This window comes from Brassica napus, chromosome C9 (assembly GCF_020379485.1).
Source record: "Brassica napus cultivar Da-Ae chromosome C9, Da-Ae, whole genome shotgun sequence".
Classification (NCBI taxonomy): Eukaryota; Viridiplantae; Streptophyta; class Magnoliopsida; order Brassicales; family Brassicaceae; genus Brassica; species Brassica napus.
The window spans coordinates 54936912-54963761 of record NC_063452.1 but is presented as its reverse complement, the minus strand read 5'-3'; the positions used below and the strand labels follow the sequence as shown (position 1 = coordinate 54963761).

The 26850-nt window shown below is 34.4% G+C and overlaps 1 protein-coding gene across 1 annotated transcript; it reads right to left on the bottom strand.

Moving 5' to 3' along the window:
• Positions 1 to 148: 148 nt before the first annotated feature.
• On the bottom strand, positions 149 to 26602 carry LOC106433631 (probable aspartic proteinase GIP1). The gene is made up of 3 exons (XM_013874462.3): positions 25621 to 26602; positions 20078 to 20506; positions 149 to 1017 (listed from the first exon to the last, which is right to left on the bottom strand). Exons 1-3 carry the CDS (start codon positions 26029 to 26031, stop codon positions 769 to 771), a joined length of 1089 nt encoding a protein of 362 aa, XP_013729916.1. The 5' UTR covers positions 26032 to 26602; the 3' UTR covers positions 149 to 768.
• Between the last annotated feature and the right edge of the window lie 248 nt (positions 26603 to 26850).

The window sequence follows — 26850 nt, the reverse complement described above, 5'->3', positions numbered from 1 at the left end:
ATTTTATTTAAGCATTTTAAGTTTCAATTGTTATATTGACCAAAATTTTGTTTTAATATTAATTAATTGTATCTTTATATATTTATCAACCATTTTTTATATTTTTACATACACATACATATATGTACATTGAAGTGAATACCTATATAATTAAATATTCGATTCTAAATCTATAGTAATTTCGGAAAAATCTATTTTTAATGGGACGTCATCTTACTATTAACCAAATTGTACTGAAATGTTTTTTTATAAATTTCTTTTTTTCGTCAACAATTACCTCAATTTGATTTAATTTTGCATCCGTTTAGAAATTTTAATATGAAATGATTGGTTGACATTAGAATTGTCTAAAATTCATATAACATGAAACCAAATAAATACTTTTAGTCTTTGGGTTATCAACATAAAATCAAAAACCTCAACCATTATAACCGAACAAAATAATTGATTTAAAATGTAGTTATAGAATTGGACCATATTAAAACCCGAAACAACCAACTCAAAACAAACTAATATCCAAATTAAACATATCTAATGTTTTCTTATCTTCAAAATAACAAATTTAATCATCTTATCCCGCGCCTTATCTTAGTATGATATATAATAGTGACATGAAAAACAAGTAGCAACTTATTTTTGAAAAAATACATCAGCGCAGACGATATCTTAAAGCTGGGAAGGGTACGTGGAGCAGCTAGTGTTATGGAGCATGAGTGGGTCACTAAAAGCCATTCGCGTGGTTCTTAAATCAAATTCAATCAAATATTCTTAAAGCTGATGTGTCCCAATGATCATGAACTCATTAGATTTATTTCCTCCGTCGACGAACGCCAAACAAATAACCGTCTCTGATACTCTCTCCACTATATTCGCACCTTGAAACCTCCACTTCACCTCCTTTCCATTCCCTGGCAGCCCAATTTCCATCACCGATACATCCATGTTCTTCCCGGAAGCGCCTTCTTCGAAGCAGTGTTTAAATGGTGGATGTTCTAGGGTCTCAGACATTCCTATATTCTATGAAATTCAAGTTAAAACCCAAACAAAGATGAAATTAGTAGACATGATATACATAAATTGTTTTTTTTTTAAAGAATGTTAAATTAATTCAAACAAAAAAATCGGTTTTATGCTTTGTGTTACTTCGGATAGAATTTTTCATAAATCAGACTTAAGCAAACCAGATGGATAAATCACCCGTGTGCGCCTTGAGCCTGATGAAGAGAGCCTGTGGCGAACGTTCTTGTCCACCGTTTTGATTAACTGTCCCGGAGTCCTTGGTTCTTCCCCTTGCTTACGTTGATTGCGTTCCCTCCATATAGCATACATAATTGCTTGGAAAAAATATCTAATAATGAAAAGCTCTGTTTTGTCTCTGTTTTGATCAATCGGCAGTTGTATAACTTGGTCCCATGGGCAGGTATAGCGTGTAGCTAACAGCTTCTGAGTTAAACCTTTCCAAACCTCCTCTGAAAATTTGCATACGAAGAAAAGATGATCTCTTGACTCCATCGAACTATTGCAGAGCACACATGAGCTAGGGTGTTAAGTGTTCCATTGCTGAATCCTGTCTCCTGTTGCAAGTCTATTGAGGATTGCAAGCCAAGCCATGAAAGAGTATTTAGGTGTGTTGCAAGCGAACCAGATCCCAGGGCTCCAATTCACCTTCGCTCGAGGTACTCCTATCAGTTTCCAAGTTTCCTTAGAGCTGAAAATTGATTTGTATTTGTCTCCTCTCCTCCACAACTTATATCGTCCCATTCAACCAGCCCTCTCTCCTTCAGGCTCTGTATTAGAGCTTCAATCTCATTAAAATCTCCACACTGTGCCTCCTTCGTTGATGCGTTTTGATGATGACATCAACTGTTGCATCCAGTCGTATACCCATATCAATACATAAGTTGATAAATACTCTCTCGGTACTTTTATCATATGAAGATTTAAGATCGTGTATATAGATTAAGAAAACTATTAGTTTTATACATTTTATAAACAAAAACATCATTAACAATTAAAATAGTTAAAATTAATATAAACATATATGATTAAATCAAAATAAGGGTATATTAGTCATTTGTTTACTAAATTCATCTAGATGGAAATGAAGATAAAGAAACGAACATAAGTCCATTTAGATGATCTATCTAGATGATTCATCTAAATGAAACATTTGAATCATCTAAATGAAACATTTGGATGGACAAACGAACAGTCTCAGTAACATCAAGATTAATCATGTAAATGGATTATCCGGATAAAAATGACAGATGGTGAAACAGACAGCCCTTTAGACATAAAATTAAAAATCATCTGAAAGATCCATTTCGGTGAGTTTTGAAAATTTAACCTAAAATAAGACTCATCCAGATGGTTCATTGAGATGAATTTAATTGGTGCATCTGAATGGAGATTAACATGTCCAAAAACATATGACAAGTTTACCCTTATTCTAATAATATTTGTTTTCAAGTTTAGCCACATTTTTCGCCAAAAACACCAAAATGCATTTTCCTGTCAAAACCACAAAAATATATTTTTCTGCCAAACCACAAAAACGTATTTTCCGCCAATACCACAAAAACGTATTTTCGCAAAAAACCACAAAAAAAAAAATTTTCCGCCAAAACTACAAATTCACTGTTCGCCAAAACTAACACATTTTCCACTAAAACCGAAAAATGTATTTTCCACCAAAATTGCAAAAACGCATTTTCTTACCAAAAATGCATTTTTCGCGAAAACTGCAAAACACATTTTCCCACAAAAACCGCCAAACACACATTTTCCCGCCAAAATCGCAAAAAAATACATTTTCCACAAAAACTAAAAATGTATTTTCCTACCAAAATCGCAAAAATGCATTTTCCCGCCAAAACTGCAAAACACATTTTTCGCCAAAAACACAAAACGCATTTTTTCCGCCAAAACCGTAAAAATGTATTTTTCCACCAAGATCATAAAAACGCATTTTTACGCTAAAATCGCAAAAACGTATTTTCCCGCCAAAACCGCAAAAACGTATTTTCCCGCCAAAACCGCAAAAACACATTTTCCCTGTTACCTAAAATCACATTTTCACACCAAAACCATAAAAACGTATTTTCTCACCAAAACCTAGAAATGTATTTTCCCGCCAAAATCTAAAAACACATTTTTCCACACAAACCGGAAAAATATTTTTTTCCGCCAAAACCGCAAAACGCATATTCCCGCCTAAACCGCAAAAATGCAATTTCCTCCAAATCGGAAAAATGCATTTCCCACCAAAAACCACAATTTCATTTTCCCGCCAAAACCACAAAATCATATTTTCTCGCCAAAACCACAAAATTCATTTTTCCACCAAAACCACAAAATTATGCTTTTCTTTAAAACAACAAAACTATATTTCCCACAAAAAAAAACATATTTTAAAATAATTATATTTTGATTAATTAAACAATTAATGTAGGTAAAAAGATAAAATTTGATTAAATCAAAATAAGGTATATAAGTCATTTTCTTACTAAACTCATCTTGATGAACTATTCGGATGGAGAAACGAACAGTCCAAATAATATCCAGATGAATCATTTGACTAGATCATCTAAATGGAAAATGACAGATGAACAAACGAATAACACCTTGTACAAAGATTACATGTGTACGTCTTCATATGTGTACATTGTATATTAGAAAAGCAATGTACCGTAAAATCATGTTTTCTATTTAAAACCACAATTACATTCTGGTTAAAATCCAAAATCACAAAATAATATTTTCACTTCAAAACCGTAAAATACATTTCTTGTCAAAATGTTAGATGGAACTTTTTTTGCTAAAACCACAAAATCATGTTTTCCACCAAAGTAAAAAAATCATGTTTTATGCAAAGTACTAAAATCATTTTTTCCACTAGAACTTTTATCTCTACTTCTTATTTAAAAATGTTCAGATAGTAACATACTTTTGTGATGGGAAATATTTTTAAAAGAAATCTTTGACAAATAATTATCTTACTTTATTTATTAAATTTATAGCTAAAACTGTCTAACATAATAATTATAGACAAAATTATGAAATCTCCTTTTAATCAAAACCAAAAATTTTCACTATCAACATGTACGGTTTGTATCGTCAACGTGTACACATATATTTCACTCTCCACATGTATAATGTTTCACAAAAACTTACATGTACACCTATGGGTTTTAATATATATTTTCAATTTTGAATATTTTTACGATAAATATTGTCTAATAGCAAGTAAATTGGGGAGTAAGTTTTTTTAAAAAATTGAATATTTAAAATAACTATATTTCTACTATATGTAAATTTTGTTCTTTAACAATGGCATACGTATTTGCCGTGGTATGGTGGTTAACAATAAGTGCAACGATATAACATGTTTTGGGTTCGAAGCTCAATAATACTATTCCTCTTAGTTAAGGTAATGGACACACTTACTAGTTTTTACAAGTTTACTAGGTGTTTTCCATGGTGCAGTAAAAAAATTTTAAAATCCAACTTATATTTAAAAATAAATTTTATTAAATATTATAGATTTTACTATTTTCTTATTAATATTTAATATAGATTTGATATATATTAAATTAATTTGTATAAAACTAATAAAAATGATATAAATTGTATAATTATCAAAAATTTAGCATAAACAATATTTATAAAATTGTAGATATATAAGAAACTAATGATCTTACGATTAGATATTTAAATTTTTTAAAAATTGTAGAAATTTTTTAAAGCTTTAGTAATACAAATTGTATAATTACACAAAATAATAATATTTCGAAATTTGAAATGTTATATATGAATATATTTATTTTATAGATGATGTATTAGCTATTACCATATTTAAAAAAAAAATTACCAAAAAAAAATATCAATATTGAATGTAATATATAAATTATTACCAAATTCTAATAAGTTTACCAAAAATATAAATCAACATTAAATGAAATTATTCACGTCATATTTTTCTAGAAGCCATGTCATCAATTTTAGTAGTCATGTCATATTTGTTTTGTTAAATTGATTATAGAAAGGACGTGGCAAAATCACTTCGCAAATATAGTCTAAGAGATTTAGTTAGTTTCTAGCTAGAAAATGGGTTTGGTTAGATAAAACTACCATAATAACAAGAATTGTTCCTATGATAAAGAACTAGAAAAATTACCTCTAGTAAACATATTCTCTTGAAATGGAGCAACAAACATTATAATATTATCAGTATTGGTGTCCCATTACTCACATAACCCTTTGTGCTTGATTCACGTGTGATGTGATCTTCTCTTTAATTTATTTTTGTTATAAAAGTAATAGAAAAGTCTATCAATATTCATAATATAAAGGTTCTTTATATAAGAAATTACCCCGTCATAGATAAAAGGAAAGATTACAAATCATAATCTTTTGGTTATGAGTCATCCACAATCTAGTTCATAACACTCTCCCTTGGATGCCATAACCATTTAGAGCTTGTAATGTGTTTTAATGTTGCCTCATTAAAACCTTACCAGAAAAACTCAATTGGGACAAAACCAAGGTGAAGGAAAAAGAGTACAACACACATATTCCCCTTGATTTGGACATTACTGAAGGTCCCTTGGACCTCTCCAATTTTCTGAAATCCGTGGGTGATGAAGATCTTGGGCAGAATATGCTTCGTCCTCGAACATGATAGTTGGTTCTTCTTTACCATCGGCCATGCCACAATTTGATCGAACATATTTAGTCATCGACCTCAAATACACACACACGAAATCCTGGATGATGTTGCTGTGATATACGTGTACCACCATGTGTAAAACATAACCTGTCTGAAAACAAATCAACAAAACCAAATAACCCCTCTTTAAGCTGGTTAGTATAAAATAAACCAAAATCAAAGGCTTCTTCATCGTCCTTCTTATGGACCAATCAGATCAGTGTCTAAAACAAGACTTCTGCATCGTCCATCTCAGGACTAAATGGACTTCTTTATCGTCCACCTTTGGACTGAATGGATCCGTATCCAAAACAAGTGATCTCACACCTAGTACTAGATAATGGGTGAGACTGGTCCATATTAAATCTTTTGAGTACCCTTTTCTGTATATACTATTTGATGCACAAGGATTTCATTGTTAATGTACTCAAGCTGTAATCCCAAACAAAACTTTGTTTTCCAAGATCTTTCATCTCAAACTCTTTCTTGAGATATTCAACTGTTTGAGAAATTGTATCAGAGGTTCCTAGGATATTCAGATCATATACTTTGATGATTATCAATATTGTTCTCGAGAACTTATTGTACTTTCAGCTCAATACCCTCTAGTACTTTCATTATCCAGTGGACCATATAAATATGCAGTCACTGCATCAACTTGCTGCAAGTCTAATTTTCTCTCTTATATAGCCAGACTTATGAGAAATCTAAAAGTAGTTGCATCCACCACATGGGAGTATGTCTCCTCATAATCTATTACTGGTCTTTGTGAGAATCATTGTGCAACATCAGCTTTATATCTCACGATTTCTATTCCTCACAAGACCCATTTATATCCACTGGTTTTAACATCATATGGCGTCTTAATCATATGGCCAAATACGCCTTTCTTCCTTAAACTATTTAACCCCACGTTTTCATTCAATCCAATCTGTTCTACGAGTGCGCACTCTTATATTGACGTGGGTTCATGATCCTCGCTTATATTCATAAATTCAAGTGCTACCTTGTATGCAAATAAATCATCTTATGTCGGCATTCCTTATTGGTTCCATTATGTTCTAGACATGATAGAATCGATTGAGATTCATTATTATCAGGATCTTTAATACTTTGCAGCTTGGCATCCCAAGCTACATTGTTTGTTACTTGTACCTTAGAACCGGCCGGCCTTATCTCCATGTCTGGGATGGTTTCCTTAGTAACCTCAGATTTGGATTTTGATTATCATTCTCTGCACCTTTCTTTTTTTTCCGAGGATTCTTATCTTTTGGAACCTATTTGGTCTACCACGTTTCATACGTTGTCTAGACTATGTAGCAGCTTGACTGTGTCTCTTCTTGGACATCAAATTCGTTGGTGCTTTACAAGCTGGTTTATATATGACTTAGTCATTCTTTTTCGGATCAGCAAATGTGTCTGGCATTTGATTAGCTAGCTTTGTAAATGTATAATCTTTGGACGTCTATTTCACATTCTTTAGTCCGAGGATCTTGCCAAGACATTGATGGTTGATTTCATTCTATTTCTTTACCATTCTTTTACCAGCTTTATTATTTTTCTCCTCCAGGTCTTAAAATAATCTGTGTACCTGGCCTCAAATATAATCACTCATAGTTGGCTCAAAGTACTTTATTATTGTGGGAGAATCATATCCAACATATATCTCCATCCTCCTTTTGGGGTCTCATCTTAGTTCTCTATGGTGGAAAAATTAGTACATAGACAGCACATCCAAATGTCCTATGATGGGATATGTCTGGCTCTTGACCCGTTAATAATTGTGATAGGGGATATCTATGCTCACTAAATGTCCTGATGCGTATTAACTTAGGTGCATGTAAATTTTGTGTGGCCCAAGCTGTGAATGGGAGTTTTGACCTCATAAGTTATGGTCTATCAATCAACTATTTGTGTTTTAAAAGATTTCGGCCAAGCCGTTCTTGGTATGGACATGTATCACAGAACTGTCCACACTTACCCCCATGGACATACCATAATCATTTAAACGCTTGGGACATGTATTCATCAGTATTATCTAGACATATAATCTTTATTTATGAAAAAGGGGCTCGTAGACGTTTTACTGGTGATGGCCTAATGAGTTTTCCTTGTGTACATGCTACACACGTGAGATTATTTGGGATAACTCTTCTTATCTTTTAATATGTGTCTTTTGAATATCAATTTTCGCATCATGTTTGGGCCAGGATGGCCAATCCGGTCGTGCCATAAAGTGTATATTTTCGCAAGCTTTTAGCCTCTATCATACTGATCTATGCATAGTCTAGGTCAGTAGAGAATGCAGGTATAGTCTTTATGACTTATTATGGTTTTGGGCGATTTTATACATATATCTGAAGGAACTCTTTGTTTCCTTCACCCATTGTTTCAATACAGAAACCATTCATTCTTATATCTTTAAAACTCAATAGGCTGCTCTTGCTCTTAGAGCTGAGTGAATATAAGGCATCACTGATTTCTAGATGCATACCCTTAGGCAATAATATATTAGCCTAGCCATAGTCTTCTTTTAGACTGGCGATACATGCTTTAGTACTTATATTGGCGTTTTTCAGTGTACTCATATAGAAAAATCATTCATTCATTTAATCTAAGCAGACAATCTAATAGAAATAAATTCAAGGAGATAAAATTCAGAGAAAGCATACAAGCAAAGCAATCACACAAGTTTGATGTCGAAATCAGATTATCAACTTGATTCTTTTAGGCAATAATAAGTCTCATATTCCATAAGATCATCTTGATCATGTTCGAAATTATTTTCACCATCTTTATAGACCAAGTGGATTTCAGGATTCTTCCCTTTCAGACTCTCTTTAATAGAGGTCACATAAATGTTTGGGAGTCCTTCATATCTTAGCCCAATGGTTCCCCATTCCACATCTATGGCACACTGATTTGGTCGAGCTTTGTGGTTTAAAGGATATACCACGGCCACTGCCTTGACCATGGCTCAAATTGGATTGATACCCACGGCCTCTGCCATAGTGATTCCCACGGTCTCTCCCATAGTGATTCCCACAGCCAAATGTGTTATAGTGGCTATCGCCACGTTCTTTCCACCCTCCACGGCCATGACTGTGTGGTCTATCATTCTGGACGTGGTTACCTTTTTTTTTTCTTCTGCGGCCTTATTGGTATCAGGTAATGGGGTTAATCCAGGAGGTCTCAATTCACTGTTTTTCATCAGTAATCCATTATTTTGCCCAGCTAGTAATAGACTCATCCACGGACTTATAGTCCTGGATTCTAGGATTCCTCCAATCAAATAAGGTCTTTGGTAATAACACCGTTCTTTGGTGATCATATCTCGATTTTTAACTCTGTCCAAAGGTCTAGAGGATTCTCTATAGTCAGATACTGATCTTTGAGACTCTTAATTAGATGATGGCTAACAATTAATATTTCCCTGTATCAATCTTTCTCATTGGCATTATTGCCTTCTATGATACATTCACCAAGTTTTTTTGACTTTAGGATAATCTTTGTATTCAATGCCCACCGTAAATAATTATCTCCAGAGAGATTTAGGGCAGCAAAATCCAGGTTGATTTTCGACATCTCAAATCATATATCACTCAATATTTAGGTATAATTTTCATGCGGCCTTACTCTTAAAAATAATCAATTCGGATTTCAATCTTGTGAGGACAATGAGAATATCAATCTTAAAGGCAGTTAATCAATCAGTCAATTTCTAGCAAGTCTCAGCAATACTATTTATATGTGCTCATAATATTATGGTTTATCAAGACTAGCAAAAACGAATTCAATTAATCATGCAATTAGGGTTTAACAATCAATGGATTTTAGCAAGACTAGTAAAAAGATTTATTAGTCACTGAATTTCAATGAATCAGTTTCAAGGCTGATTGGTATTTAGCATAAACCATGTGTAAATAATTTATCTAGTATCCGAATTTATCAAACCTCAAAAACATATAATCAGATCAATCAATTTAATCGAACTTAGCATACAATCTTAAACCTCAAGACATTAGATTTTATCATGAATCTATCAACCTAGCATACGGATTCTCAATTCTCAAAGACATCCAAATCAAATCAATATAACCTATCATACGGATTATTTAGGGTTTCTATTTAAAACAGATCAGATTACAAAGCTATCAATCCTAGCAGATGATATTAAACCTCAAGAATCATGCAATCAGATCATTCATATTTTAAACAAGTAAACCTCAATCAATCTATCAACCTATCAGATTATATAAGCAAAGCAAGCTAGTAACCTATCGAATTCAATCAATGTTTTAACAGGCTGGTCGGTTTAAACAATTTTAAATCAGATGAACAATTAACCAAGCAGGATGAGAAAATAAATCTATCAATTTAACGGTCAAACAATTCTAGCAACATAGCATCAGATTCAATCAGATTTAAAACCTCAGTGATCAAAACCGAAAACAGTTTTGATTTCAAAATATTCGATTAGGGTTTTAATATGTGATTTGATAATTATAGTATAATTAATTCAAATACTTATATTACTTAGGGTTTATCGGATTTTAACTTGTAAAAACTGATTTGGGGTTTTAATCATGTAGGAACATGATTTAGGGTTTGGGGTATCGAACTTTTAGAGCGTCGATTTACTCAATTAAGATTTTTGATCTATTACCCTATGGTTTTGATTCATAAAGATTAGGGTTTTAGGGTTTCATTCTTTATCAATCAATCCATGTTCGATTATGGGTTCTTAGGTTTTGAATTACCTTTTAACCTTAGATGATTGTTGAATCGGACCATCAAAGGAGTTGAGCCGCGAGCTGGACACGAACGGGACGCGGGCTGAAATGGATCGAGTCGCTTCTATCGGGTCGCGGACATCCTTTGTTGCTTGATCAGGAACGCCTTGATCGTCGGACGCAAGCTGTCTGATGCTGTCGCGAACGAGGAAGAGGTCGAATGCTGGAGCTGCTCTCGGGTCGCGAACGTCTGAGCTAGGATCAGAAACGCCTTGGGCTGAAGCTGATCGGGGACGCGAGCTGGAGCAGATGCGGGAACAAGAGACGCGATCGGGGTTTAGGGTTCGTCGGATCGCCGGCTAGGGTTAGGGTTTTAGGGTTTTTCGATTTGGGTATTAGCTTAGAGATTTAGAGTTTCGTGCTGATAACGTGTTATAAAAGTAATGGAAAAATCTATCAATATTCATAACATAGAGGTTCCTTATATAGGAGATTACACCGTCATAGATAAATGGAAAAATTACAAATCATAATCTCTTGATTATAAGTCATCCACAATCTGGTTCATAACAATTTTATCTTTTTTTCTTTTTTTTTTAGTAATGTTTTTCCTCCTTATGGACTATTATCCTATACTCGGTTCACAATACAAGTGACCCTTCGTGTTACCCATCTCTTATTTCTATTTTACATCATATATAATAATAGTTTTCTTAAACAATCTACTGGATTAGTGAAGTCTATTCTTCATTAACATTAAAAAAAAGTGAGCTTATAGAATTCACATGGACTGGATTCTACTTGCATTATGTATTAATAACTAGTGTCTCGACGGAAAATATCATATGGGTTTCTTTACATATTCTTTAGCATCTCTATGTACACTGACTAACTAGTAATAATTAATTATAATATTTTTAGAAATATACAGTATGTGAACAGTGTGGCCTAATTTTATTCTCCACATACATAGTTCTACTAGTCTTTTGAAGACATGTTACTTTTTTAAGATCATGATGAGATAACTACACACATTTTCTAAGAAGACGAAAACAATATAAAAAGAATCAAGGTCATGATGCTTATATGTTTTCTTATAGTTTTATTTTGGGCAATGTTTTTAAAACCGCACCGGAAGCTGAACCAAAGAATTGTTGGATCACGGTTCAATATGGTTTGATCCGGTCAAACCTGGTTCAATAATCTGGTTTAATATATTTTTAGTATATAAATTTAAAAATAATGTTAGTAAATATGATACATAATTAAAATATAAATAACTTTTAAACATAAAAAATTATAAATACAAACTAGTTTTATGTTCATATGCATGATTTATAGATTTTGATAGTTTTAATAGTTTAATAACTTTAAGTTCCAATCCGGCTATGTTGAACAATTATTAGACCCAACCCAGTTATATACTCGGTTCATGGTTGAACCCGGTCCAACCATCGGGTCGGTCCGGTTTTAAAAACACTGATTTTGGATCAAAAACTAATGTCGCTAAGACCATCTTCAATGGTTGACTCTATTTTTTACTTTAAAATAGAGTAACTCTATAATAGAATTGAGTTAAACTACCTCCTGGTTTACTTTATTTTTTCTTCCAAAATAGAATAACTCTATAATAGAGTTGGATGTTGCTCTAATGGTACTCTATTTTAGAGTAAAAAATAGAGTGTTAAACAAAAAAAAACAAATTACTCTATATATAGAGTAAACCTATTTTTTACTCTATTATAGAGTGGAAAATAGAGTATCATTAGAGCATTTTTATTCTAAATTCTATTTTGGAGTAGAAAATAGAGTGGGGTTAAAGTTGCTCTTATAATCCAATGATACTCTATTAGAGTAAAAAAATAGAGTGATGAGCAAACAAAAACAACGTACTCTATATATAGAGTAAACTCATTTTTTACTCTATTATAGAGTGAAAAATAGGGTACCATTGGAGCACTTTTACTCTAAATTATGTTTTAGAGTAAAAAATAGAGTGTGATTAGAGCATCTCCAATACAAAACTTCATTTTTTCCTCTAAAATAGAGTAAAAGAGAAAATTGAGTAAAATTGATCTAAACCAACTCCATATCTTCGCGTTATGGAGTGATCTTTGGTATCAAAGCTTAAGACCTTGGGTATATTTATTTAGAAGTTTTCTATTTTGTTATTTCCCATGAAAACTATTATGGAAACTTTTACTATCCACTTTTAGATTATTTATAAAATAAGTTCAGATAGATAATTACGAGATGATGGTCTAGTGGTAAGCGAACTTTTGAGAGATAAGCAACTCGGGTTCGAAAATATCTCATTACAATTCATTATGTAGCCATATAGATATGAAATCATGTCTTAGGTTTCAATTGGATTCTTGAAGAGAGGGTATATCCACAGATTGCACTTTCATTCAGAGATCAATCCGATCATTTCCGTCACCCGAGAGATCTCCAGATTAATTAAAAAAATAATAATAAAACCAGATAGATGATGTATATGACTGATGTTTCAATAGAATAGTAAGTAGATATTGAAAAGGTTGGAAAAGAGAATAAAAATAAATTATTAATATTCTTGAATTTTATGTCTAAATTTTGTTAAAATTTTTTTTTGCAAGTTTCACAATTATTAATAAATGTGCAAAAATCTTAAACATTTGGTGAATCTAATCTATTAAAACATGGTCTTATTTTTACCTACTACTAAAAGGTTGTTACTTAAGTTTTTCAACTAGATATATATCTAGTTAACAAGTTTTTCACTACAACAAAACATATTTATTACAAGGGTCATATTCCTTGTTAATTCGTTGTAATAGAAGGGTTACAACGAATTAACAAGGAATAGCGTTTCGTTGTAAAACGCCCGTCGTAATGCAAGATTCGTCGTAACTTCCATGTAACATTTACGACGAAATAAATTCGTTGTAAAAGCGAAAGAGAGTATTTCGTCGTAGTTTCGTAGTTACGCTTCATCGTAAAAGACTCGTATAGTTTCCTTGTAAAGTCGTCTTTAAGTACTTGTACAATTTACGACGAATTTACAAGTCTTTTAATGTAAAGTCCTTGTAATATTTACGAGGAATTTACAAGTATTTCCTAGTAAATTTCTCGTAAAGATTACGAAGATTTTACAAGGAAATACTTGTAAAATCCTCGTAATTTTACGAGAAATTTACATCTCATTGTCATATTATTATATTATTATGAAATATTCAAAATCAAAATATATAATTTATAAAATAAAATATTGAAAATTAAAATATTTTTTTTAAAAAATATATAAATGTCATAAAATAATATTCAAATTAATAATAGAAAACAAAAAAATTGAAAAATAAAAAGCTAAGGGAGAACGCCGTCGAAGTAGTTGTTGGAGGTGTTTCTTCCTGGAGAGTCTCGTACTTCATCTATGGGTTCCGTCTCGAAGAGTAGGATGAAGTCGTCCTTGTGGCTTCATTGATGAAGCTTATTCATACCGTCAGTTCCATATTTTTAGGAGCCACCTTGAAAAAAAGAAACATATTAATATAATTAATTACATAAAATTATAAGAAAAAAAATATATTTAATTTTAAAAAAAAAATATCTAATCAGTCGTTTAAATGCCTCAACCTAATATTTGAATATAGTTTTGTTACCTAAAATTACCACCTAAACTAACCACCTAATCTAATTAACTAAACTAATCACCTAAACTAATTACCTAAACTAACCACCTAAACTAACCACCTAAACCTAAATTAATATTAAAAACAACATACCATTGAGAGAAGGAGAGGAGTGGTTTGAGATGAATGAAGGAGGCATTCCTCATTCATGTTTCGAGTTTATATAAGAAAACAACATTCCTCGTAAAGTCGTCGTAATTTTACGAGGAATCTACCAGGCCCGCGTTTTTAGTGTTACGAGGAATCTACCAGGTCCGCGTTTTTAGAATTACAACGAATTTACAAGGAATATTTACGACGAATTTACAAGGAAAATTTTACACGACTTTACAAGGAAAGCTTTACAATGAAATTACAAGGAAAGCATTACAACGAATTTACAAGGACACATGTATTACGAGGAATCTACCAGGCCCGTGTGTTTTCTATTACGACGAATTTACTAGGACTATATCTGAAACCCCGAAAATCAAATCCCTAAACCCCAAAATCACTTATCTATTTACACCATACCCTTTTACCACATCATCCCCTTTATCATATTTTTTCTTAAACCCTAAACTCTAATTGAATCCTTAAAACGCAAGTTATAAGTACTATAATCAAACAACCACTTGATAGCAAATAATCAAATTATTATGTAATCTCTAAACCGAGGGTATGAAATGAAGTTAACTTGCTTGGCTTGAGAATGGTTACAACAAAATCAGTTTGGTAAAACAGCTTAAACACGTTTTCACCAAAAATAATGGTAACATGTTTCGTGAAAAAAATCCTTGTAAAGTTACAACGAATTCACAAGGAAAACATTACAACGAATTTACAAAGAAAGAATTACAACGAATTTACAAGGACACATGTTTACGACAAATCTACCAGGCCCGCGTTTTTAGAGTTACAACGAATTTGCAAGGGAGCATTACAACGAATTTACAAGGAAATCTTTACAACGAATTTACAAGGAAATGATTACAACGAATTTACAAGGACACGTGTATTACAAGGAATATACCAGACCCGTGTTTTCCATTACAACGAATTTACTACGACTATATCTGAATCCCTGAAAATCAAATCCCTAACCCTCAAAGTCTCTTACCTATAACCTAATATCCCTTTTACCCCATTCCCCCATTCTCCCATTTATCCTATTTTCTCTTAAACCCTAAACTCCAATTAAATCCTTAAAAGTCAACAAATAATTATTATAACCAAACAATATACACTTGCATTAAGTCTTAAACTGATTTATATATATTTTTAAAATATTTAAAACATATATTACAACATTCTGAATCATTCGAGTTTTCAACAATATCAGTACAATGATTATCATCGCTTGCATCGAACTCTTCTTCACTTTCTTCATTCGTCATATCGTCGAAAAGATCTTCATATTAACGGTTATCCACATCAATTAGAAGGATGTCATCAGTTTGTTGTTCAGATACTTCCACTTCAGTGATACACACTTCTTCTTGCAAAAGTGATTCTTCTCTAGCAACTATTCGTTCACGAGGTGTAACTTTGATAGCAGCTAATCAAGTTATTCCAAAATCTCTAAACCGAGGGTATCAGTTTGGTAAAGCATGCTTAAAACACGTTTTCACAAAAATTAATGGTAACATGTTTCGTCGTAAAAGCCTTGTAACGTTACAAGGACTTTACAACGAATTTTCTCTTTCCTCGTAAAATCGACGTAAATTTACATGTAAATTACCACGAAAAATTTTCCTTGTAACTTTACTACGACTTTACGACGAAATTCAGTTTTGTCGTAAAATCGTAGTAATTTTCTCGTAAATTTACGAGGAATATATTTCCTCGTAATTTTTCCTCGTTATAGGCATGTTTTCTTGTAGTCGATTCGAAACGCGTGCAACTAGGTTCGAGTCCGCGCATTCACGCAGAATATTTATCATATATACTCATAATTTAATCTTATATGAAAATTATATAATTTGGTGCAAAATATTTTGGAAGTATGTATAATATTTTTTGTGTTATTGGTCATAAGTATTTGTAACTTCATTGTTTGTATATTTTGTTATTGATAAGTTGGTCATAATAAGATTTAGAAGAAAAAATAAAATAAGGGTCATATTCCTTGTTAATTCGTTGTAATAGAAGGGTTACAACGAATTAACAAGGAATAGCGTTTCGTTGTAAAACGCCCGTCGTAATGCAAGATTCGTCGTAACTTCCATGTAACATTTACGACGAAATAAATTCGTTGTAAAAGCGAAAGAGAGTATTTCGTCGTAGTTTCGTAGTTACGTTTCATCGTAAAAGACTCGTATAGTTTCCTTGTAAAGTCGTCTTTAAGTACTTGTACAATTTACGACGAATTTACAAGTCTTTTAATGTAAAGTCCTTGTAATATTTACGAGGAATTTACAAGTATTTCCTAGTAAATTTCTCGTAAAGATTACGAGGATTTTACAAGGAAATACTTGTAAAATCCTCGTAATTTTTACGAGAAATTTACATCTCATTGTCATATTATTATATTATTATGAAATATTCAAAATCAAAATATATAATTTATAAAATAAAATATTGAAAATTAAAATATTTTTTTAAAAAAATATATAAATGTCATAAAATAATATTCAAATTAATAATAGAAAACAAAAAAATTGAAAAATAAAAAGCTAAGGGAGAACGCCGTCGAAGTAGTTGTTGGAGGTGTTTCTTCCTGGAGAGTCTCGTACTTCATCTATGGGTTCTGTCTCGAAGAGTAGGATGAAGTCGTCCTTGTGGCTTCATTGATAAAGCTTATTCATACCGTCAGCTCCATCTTTTTAGGAGCCACCTTGAAAAAAAGAAACATATTAATATAATTAATTACATAAAATTATAAGAAAAAAAATATATTTAATTTTTTTAAAAAAATATCTAATCAGTCGTTTAAATGCCTCAACCTAATATTTGAATATAGTTTTGTTACCTAAAATTACCACCTAAACTAACCACCTAATCTAATTAACTAAACTAATCACCTAAACTAATTACCTAAACTAACCACCTAAACTAACCACCTAAACCTAAATTAATATTAAAAACAACATACCTTTGAGAGAAGGAGAGAAGTGGTTTGAGATGAATGAAGGAGTCATTCCTCATTCATGTTTCGAGTTTATATAAGAAAACAACATTCCTCGTAAACCTATTTTTTACTCTATATATAGAGTAAACCTATTTTTTACTCTATTATAGAGTGGAAAATAGAGTATCATTAGAGCGTTTTTATTCTAAATTCTATTTTGGAGTAGAAAATAGAGTGGGGTTAAAGTTGCTCTTATAATCCAATGATACTCTATTAGAGTAAAAAAATAGAGTGATGAGCAAACAAAAACAACGTACTCTATATATAGAGTAAACTCATTTTTTACTCTATTATAGAGTGAAAAATAGGGTACCATTGGAGCACTTTTACTCTAAATTATGTTTTAGAGTAAAAAATAGAGTGTGATTAGAGCATCTCCAATACAAAACTTCATTTTTTCCTCTAAAATAGAGTAAAAGAGAAAATTGAGTAAAATTGATCTAAACCAACTCCATATCTTCGCGTTATGGAGTGATCTTTGGTATCAAAGCTTAAGACCTTGGGTATATTTATTTAGAAGTTTTCTATTTTGTTATTTCCCATGAAAACTATTATGGAAACTTTTACTATCCACTTTTAGATTATTTATAAAATAAGTTCAGATAGATAATTACGAGATGATGGTCTAGTGGTAAGCGAACTTTTGAGAGATAAGCAACTCGGGTTCGAAAATATCTCATTACAATTCATTATGTAGCCATATAGATATGAAATCATGTCTTAGGTTTCAATTGGATTCTTGAAGAGAGGGTATATCCACAGATTGCACTTTCATTCAGAGATCAATCCGATCATTTCCGTCACCCGAGAGATCTCCAGATTAATTAAAAAAATAATAATAAAACCAGATAGATGATGTATATGACTGATGTTTCAATAGAATAGTAAGTAGATATTGAAAAGGTTGGAAAAGAGAATAAAAATAAATTATTAATATTCTTGAATTTTATGTCTAAATTTTGTTAAAATTTTTTTTGCAAGTTTCACAATTATTAATAAATGTGCAAAAATCTTAAACATTTGGTGAATCTAATCTATTAAAACATGGTCTTATTTTTACCTACTACTAAAAGGTTGTTACTTAAGTTTTTCAACTAGATATATATCTAGTTAACAAGTTTTTCACTACAACAAAACATATTTATTACAAGGGTCATATTCCTTGTTAATTCGTTGTAATAGAAGGGTTACAACGAATTAACAAGGAATAGCGTTTCGTTGTAAAACGCCCGTCGTAATGCAAGATTCGTCGTAACTTCCATGTAACATTTACGACGAAATAAATTCGTTGTAAAAGCGAAAGAGAGTATTTCGTCGTAGTTTCGTAGTTACGCTTCATCGTAAAAGACTCGTATAGTTTCCTTGTAAAGTCGTCTTTAAGTACTTGTACAATTTACGACGAATTTACAAGTCTTTTAATGTAAAGTCCTTGTAATATTTACGAGGAATTTACAAGTATTTCCTAGTAAATTTCTCGTAAAGATTACGAGGATTTTACAAGGAAATACTTGTAAAATCCTCGTAATTTTTACGAGAAATTTACATCTCATTGTCATATTATTATATTATTATGAAATATTCAAAATCAAAATATATAATTTATAAAATAACATATTGAAAATTAAAATATTTTTTTTTTAAAATATATAAATGTCATAAAATAATATTCAAATTAATAATAGAAAACAAAAAAATTGAAAAATAAAAAGCTAAGGGAGAACGCCGTCGAAGTAGTTGTTGGAGGTGTTTCTTCCTGGAGAGTCTCGTACTTCATCTATGGGTTCCGTCTCGAAGAGTAGGATGAAGTCGTCCTTGTGGCTTCATTGATGAAGCTTATTCATACCGTCAGTTCCATCTTTTTAGGAGCCACCTTGAAAAAAAGAAACATATTAATATAATTAATTACATAAAATTATAAGAAAAAAAATATATTTAATTTTTTAAAAAAAATATCTAATCAGTCGTTTAAATGCCTCAACCTAATATTTGAATATAGTTTTGTTACCTAAAATTACCACCTAAACTAACCACCTAATCTAATTAACTAAACTAATCACCTAAACTAATTACCTAAACTAACCACCTAAACTAACCACCTAAACCTAAATTAATATTAAAAACAACATACCTTTGAGAGAAGGAGAGAAGTGGTTTGAGATGAATGAAGGAGTCATTCTTCATTCATGTTTCGAGTTTATATAAGAAAACAACATTCCTCGTAAAGTCGCCGTAATTTTACGAGGAATCTACCAGGCCCGCGTTTTTAGTGTTACGAGGAATCTACCAGGTCCGCGTTTTTAGAATTACAACGAATTTACAAGGAATATTTACGACGAATTTACAAGGAAAATTTTACACGACTTTACAAGGAAAGCTTTACAATGAAATTACAAGGAAAGCATTACAACGAATTTACAAGGACACATGTATTACGAGGAATCTACCAGGCCCGTGCGTTTTCTATTACGACGAATTTACTAGGACTATATCTGAAACCCCGAAAATCAAATCCCTAAACCCCAAAATCACTTATCTATTTACACCATACCATTTTACCACATCATCCCCTTTATCATATTTTTTCTTAAACCCTAAACTCTAATTGAATCCTTAAAACGCAAGTTATAAGTACTATAATCAAACAACCACTTGATAGCAAATAATCAAATTATTCTGTAATCTCTAAACCGAGGGTATGAAATGAAGTTAACTTGCTTGGCTTAAGAATGCTTACAACAAAATCAGTTTGGTAAAACAGCTTAAACATGTTTTCACCAAAAATAATGGTAACATGTTTCGTGAATCAAATTTATCAGTTCACTAGATAAAATCATAAAATAGTTTAGTTATATAATACCTTTGCTTTAAGAGTAAAAGACTGAGCAAGAGCATTGTAGATATCGGTTTGAAGTACGGTGTATGGAACCACTGTACTGAGCTGGGCTCCGCCCGCAAGCAAACTTGGGTCCAACGTTAAAGGAACTCCGTCAACGTAGATCGAGGTAACAGAGACTAGATATTTTCCCGAGTCAATTTTCAACGGCGTCAAAGTCATCGGAACGGGGTTACTGCCACCGAACGAATGGGTGCCGATATAGAAGTACCCGAGGCTGGAAGAAGGCAAGCAGAGAGCGAACTTCGGGATGACGTTATACGCTGACGCTATCTGTCTCCAGAAGGGAAACTCTCCCAGAGAAAGAGCCACAAATCCGGCGATGGGAGGGGCAAGGCCTTGGAGGTATTTCTCGACGGCGCAGGAGAATGTGAAGCGGCGGGAAGGGGCTATGTGTAAGTAAAAAAAAAACACATTTTACGTGTTGGTCGGCATGGACGGTGACGGCATGGACGGTGAGCTGAAATTGTTGACGTTGGTTTTGTCAAAGATTGTGAGCTCACCAAACACCTTCTTCATGCTTATAAAAGGAGAGCTAAGGAGAGGAAGAAATGTATCCCAAAAACAAGAAAACAGAGAGAGAACGAGAGAAGAGAAGAAGAAAAAAAAAAAAAAGTTTTTTTTCACAAAAAAGTCTTCTTTAAGAAATTACGAGTAATTTCTGAGTGTATTTGGGATCGGGGTGTGAGTTGTGAGCTTGTAAAATTTCCCTGGTTGATAATAAAAGATCTGTAGCAGGTCCGGAGACGTAGGCAACATTGGCCGAACTCCGTTAACAATTTTGTGTGTGTGCTTCTTTTCCGCTCCCATAAATTCTGGTTTACCGCAAAATTTGACTGCATATTTCCTAACAACTGGTATCAGAGCTTGAGTTACGGTGATCGGTCAAATTTTTTGCGGAGTTACTATTCACGTGAACAGTAATTCGTGAATAGTGAATTTTTGTCGGTAACATCGGTTTGTCGACGTAGGTGTTCTAATACACGGTGGTTCCAGAAACGATGGGAGGCGAAGACGGTTCGGCGCACAGTATCGAGAAATTTGACGGTACAGATTATGCATTTTGGAGAATGCAAATTGAAGATTATCTGTACGGAAAGAAGCTTCATCAACCGCTGAGCAAGAAGCCTGAGAAGATGGATCAGGATGAGTGGGAGCTCCTTGACAGATAAGTTCTGGGTGTTATAAGGTTAACGCTGTCGAAAAACGTTGCTCACAACGTTGCGAAGGAGAAGACCACAGAAGGGCTCATGAAAGTTCTCTCTGATATGTATGAGAAACCTTCGGCAAACAATAAGGTGTTTCTCATGAAGAAACTCTTTCATCTGAAGATGGAAGAAGGTGGCCTGGTTGCCGCACATGTGAACGAGTTCAACACGATTGTCAACCAACTGTCATCAGTTGAAATCGAGTTTGAAGATGAAGTGCGAGCACTGATTTTGTTGGCATCTCTGCCAAATAGTTGGGAGCCAATGAGCGCAGCGGTTAGTAATTCTGTGGGTACTCAAAAGCTCAAATTCAATGATGTTCGAGATCATATCCTTGCTGAGGAAGTTCGAAGGATAGACTCTGGGGAGGCATCAACGAGCTCTGCTTTCAACGTGGAAAACAGAGGGAGAAACCCAGATAGAAATAATCGGAGTAATGGCAGATCGAAGTCAAGGAATGGACGGGGTCAGTCCAAATTCCGACAGCCTGCAGAGTGCTGGAATTGTAGAAAGACAGGTCACATTAAGAAGAATTGCCGAGCACCACCGAAGAAGGAAGACAACACTAGAGGCGGAGCCAATGTAGTGACACGTGAAATCGCTGATGCATTGGTAGTGTCTGTTGATTCCCCGAGGAAAATTGAAGCTCATGATGCAGCTACAAGTACCACCAAAGCGTCAATATCCTCTGTTGATAGCCCAGTCGATTCATGGGTTCTTGACTCAGGAGCATCATTCCACACCACACCGCACCATAACATTATGGAAAATTATGTTGGGGGAAATTACGGAAAGGTATATCTTGCTGATGGATTACCTTTGGACATAGTTGGTATTGGAGATATCAACCTGAAAATGTCAGACGGACGTGTGTGGAAGATTACGAAGGTCAGACATGTGCCAAAGTTGATGCGAAATCTGATTTCAGTAGGTCAACTTGATGATATGGGGCACGATGTTAATTTTGGTGGTGGAGCCTGGAGAGTCAAGAAAGGTTCCATGGTGGTGGCTAGAGGTCATAAAAGAGGCACTCTTTATATGACCACGAGTTATCAAGACATTGTTGCTGTTGTCGAGAATGCCAAACAGACCAAGTTGTGGCATTGTAGGTTGGGGCACATGAGTGAGAAAGGGATGAAACTCATGGTGGAAAATGGCGCTCTTCCGGATCTGAAGACGGTGGATCATCAGATGTGTGAAAGCTGCATCTTTGGGAAACAGAAACGAGTTAGTTTCTCTAAAGGAGGAAGAGAGCCAAAATCTGAGAAGTTAGAGCTGGTGCACACTGACGTGTGGGGACCCGCTCCTGTTGCATCGCTGGGAGGTTTGTACTACTATGTGACCTTTATCGACGACTCCACAAGAAAAATGTGGGTTTACTTCATGAAGAACAAGCATGAAGTGTTTTCGGTTTTCAAAATATGGAAAGCCATGGTTGAGATTGAGATGAATCTCAAGTTGAAGTGTTTAAGGTTTGATAATGGTGGAGAGTACATCACCGACGAGTTCAACAGATATTGCTCTGATAATGGGATCAAGATGGAAAAGACTATTCCTGGAACGCCTCAACAGAATGGAATAGCGGAAAGGATGAACCGAACCTTGAATGAGCGTGCAAGGAGCATGAGATTGCACTGTGGATTGCCAAAGACGTTTTGGGCAGATGCAATCAATACCGCAGCCTTCTTAATAAACAGAGGACCGTCTGTACCGTTGGGATTTAAGATCCCTGAAGAATTTTGGAGTGGAAAGAAAGTAAATCTTTCTTATCTAAAGGTGTTCGGATGCTTAGCTTATGTTCATATTGATGATGCTGCAAGAAGTAAACTTGACTCGAAGTCTAAGAAGTGTTACTTCATCGGTTATGGTAACGCGGAGTTTGGTTACCGGTTTTGGGATGATGAAAATCGGAAGATCATCCGCAGCAAGAATGTTGTGTTCAACGAAGAAGCGTTGTACAAGGATAAGCTAAGAGAAGGCTCGGAGAAGAAAGAGCCTGGAGCTGTTGACTTAGAAGATATCCTGACACCGGAGTTGCCACAGGATACCGCAACAGCAGAAGAAGAAATCTCTCAAGACGAGAGTGGTGAGGCTGAAGAAAGTGATGATTCTGAAGTGGTCTCATATACACCAGTCACGGAGTTACGACGGTCAAGCAGAATCATCAGAAAGCCAGTAAGATTCTCTCCATCGCTCAACTACATTCTGCTCACAGACAGAGGCGAGCCTGAATGTTATGAGGAAGCTATGCAAGTTGATGAGTCGATCAAGTGGGAGCTTACAATGAACGACGAGATGGACTCGTTGTTATCCAATCACACGTGGGAGTTAGCAGATTTGCCTAAGGAGAAAAATGCATTGCATAACAAGTGGGTCTACCGAATAAAAGAAGAACCTAATGGGAGTAAGCGCTATAAAGCGAGGCTTGTTGTGAAGGGATTCCAACAAAAAGAAGGCGTTGACTACACCGAAATCTTCTCTCATGTAGTCAAGATGGTGACCATTAGAACGGTTCTTGGGCTGGTAGCACAAGAAGATCTGCATCTTCAACAGATGGATGTGAAGACGGCATTTCTTCACGGTGATTTGGATGAGGAAATTTATATGAAGCAACCCGAAGGCTTTGAGATCAAAGGGAAGGAAAGCCTTGTTTGCAAGCTGAAAAGGAGTTTGTACGGCTTAAAACAAGCTCCAAGACAGTGGTATAAACGGTTCGACAACTTTATTAAAGGCGTTGGTTTCTTGAGGTGTGAAGCTGGCCACTGTTGTTACTTCAAAACGCTTGAAGAGTCCTACTTGATATTGCTCCTATATGTCGATGACATGCTGATAGTAGGAGCAGACTTGCACGAGATCAATAGCTTGAAGACGAAACTCTCAGAAGAGTTTACGATGAAAGACCTTGGAGAAGCAAGACAGATTCTAGGAATGAGAATCAGTAGGAGCAAGGAAGGTCTTAAGCTATCACAAGGGGAGTATGTGAAGAAAGTCCTCAAGAGGTTTAACATGGATGACGCGAAGCCAGTCAGTACTCCCCTGGCAAGTCACTTTCGGTTATCCAGAGAACAGTCTCCAAAGACGGAAGACGAGATGGCATGTATGGATAAGGTTCCATATGCTTCTGCTATAGGCAGCCTGATGTACGCGATGATATGTACAAGGCCAGACATTGCACATGCAGTGGGAGTCGTCAGCAGATTTATGAGCAATCCAGGAAAGGAACATTGGGAAGCCGTCAAGTGGATTTTCAGATATCTAAAAGGAAATCCAAGTTTGTCGCTATGTTTCACGAAGTCTGAGATGGGATTGTGGGGATATGTTGATGCTGACAATGGAGGTGACATTGACAGCACGAAGAGCACAACCGGGTATGTCTACACCTTTGGCGGTACTGCAATTTGTTGGGTTTCAAAGTTGCAGAAAATTGTATCTCTATCAAGCTGTGAAGCTGAGTATGTTGCTGTAACAGAGGCAACAAAAGAGATGATATGGCTACAGTCTTTTCTAGAAGAGCTAGGCCATGACCAAGGGAAATGTGTGTTGTACTGTGACAGTAAAAGTGCCATCGATTTGGCAAAGAATCCGGTTTACCATGCTCGGACGAAGCACATACATCGTCGGTATCATTTCATCAGATCAGCGTTGGAAGATGAAATGTTGGTGCTTGAGAAGATCCCAAGAAGCAAGAATCCGGCAGACATGTTGACGAAGGTCGTGCCGTATGATAAGCTGAGGTTGTGTGCAACCTCAGTTGGCTTGTTGGAGTAACAAGCTGGGGAGACCTGCTACATCGATCAATGTGTGAAGACAGATTGAAATCAGTCTTCAAGTGGGAGATTGTAAGTAAAAAAAAACACATTTTACGTGTTGGTCGGCATGGACGGTGACGGCATGGACGGTGAGCTGAAATTGTTGACGTTGGTTTTGTCAAAGATTGTGAGCTCACCAAACACCTTCTTCATGCTTATAAAAGGAGAGCTAAGGAGAAGAAGAAATGTATCCCAAAAACAAGAAAACAGAGAGAGAACGAGAGAAGAGAAGAAGAAAAAAAAAAGTTTTTTTTTCTCACAAAAAAATCTTCTTTAAGAAATTACGAGTAATTTCTGAGTGTATTTGGGATCGGGGTGTGAGTTGTGAGCTTGTAAAATTTCTCTGGTTGATAATAAAATATCTGTAGCAGGTCCGGAGACGTAGGCAACATTGGCCGAACTCCGTTAACAATTTTGTGTGTGTGCTTCTTTCCCGCTCCCATAAATTCTGGTTTACCGCAAAATTTGACCGCATATTTCCTAACAGTATGGAGATTGGTTTTCCTATTTGTGTAGTGAAGATGGTGGCGTTGTCTTGAACAACACGGCCGGTGGCCACTGCGGTGTTTTTACCGAGAGGCCTTGGTTGCGTGTAAAGACAGGTGTTTTTGACGTCGCAGCCATTGCCGGGGATTGATTTGCAGATGGGGCTCTTGCAACTGACGACGTGGAGTGATGATAATAATCTGATTTTGCGGCAGTTGAGCCACGTGAGGTTGGTTCCGAGGTCGAGGAGGAGGTTAACGGGAGACGACATTCCGCCGGCTCCGATATTGACAGTGGTATAATATTGTTTGGAGGGTTCGTGTTTCATGACCGGAATAAGGTACTGGGCTTCTGATATCAGAGTTATGGCTGTAAAAATGGAGACGAAGACGATGAGGTGCGTACGGACACCCATCTTTGTGTTTTCTAGGGCTTTTTTGTGATTGTTTGTTTGAGATGAAGATGGACTATTGTAGATGTATGGTATTTATAGATGTAAAATAAACTTTGTATCTAACAAAATGAAATTATTTTAATTTTATAGTAGTATTCTTTAATGTTTTGAGCACGTTTAATGTTCTTCTCTCTAGTGTTTAAATTATACGCATTCCCGCAATAAAGGACTATTCATATAATAGATATATTGACAACAGCTAGATTATATTTGAAAAATTGGAGAAGTGTCGGTCGATCCTGCAGGATAACTTAATTCTAGTTTCTAAGTTATAACATATACTTGGTGTAGTTACAAACTCTTACAATGTGTGTGTTTCAATTTTTGTATTGATCATCCTAAACCAACTAACCAAGTGTTATTTACAGAGGCCTTAAAACAGGGTTTAGTGGATGTGATTATAAAACACTTACATCTCTCTGTATCACTTTTAAACAGTAGACCACAACAACAAGAAACGAAGACTTGTTTCTTTATGCTTGTACTGGGCTTTTTCTTAGACTTGTAGCTTGGGACTGTAATACATGGGTTATTGCTGTGGATCAGCAAATGAATCTAGTGACCATAATGTTTTCTGCAACAAGTCATAGACGATATACTTAATTTTAATAACGAATATATACTATTGGTCTATATATATCGTCAACAAATTTCATAAAATCCACTAAAACTCTAGTAAAATTAATACCTTAAAATCACAACAGTTTCATAAAAGCCACTAAAAATAGTAACTGGTACTTATCAAATGATGTGCTATATATATGTCTATATTTTTATTAG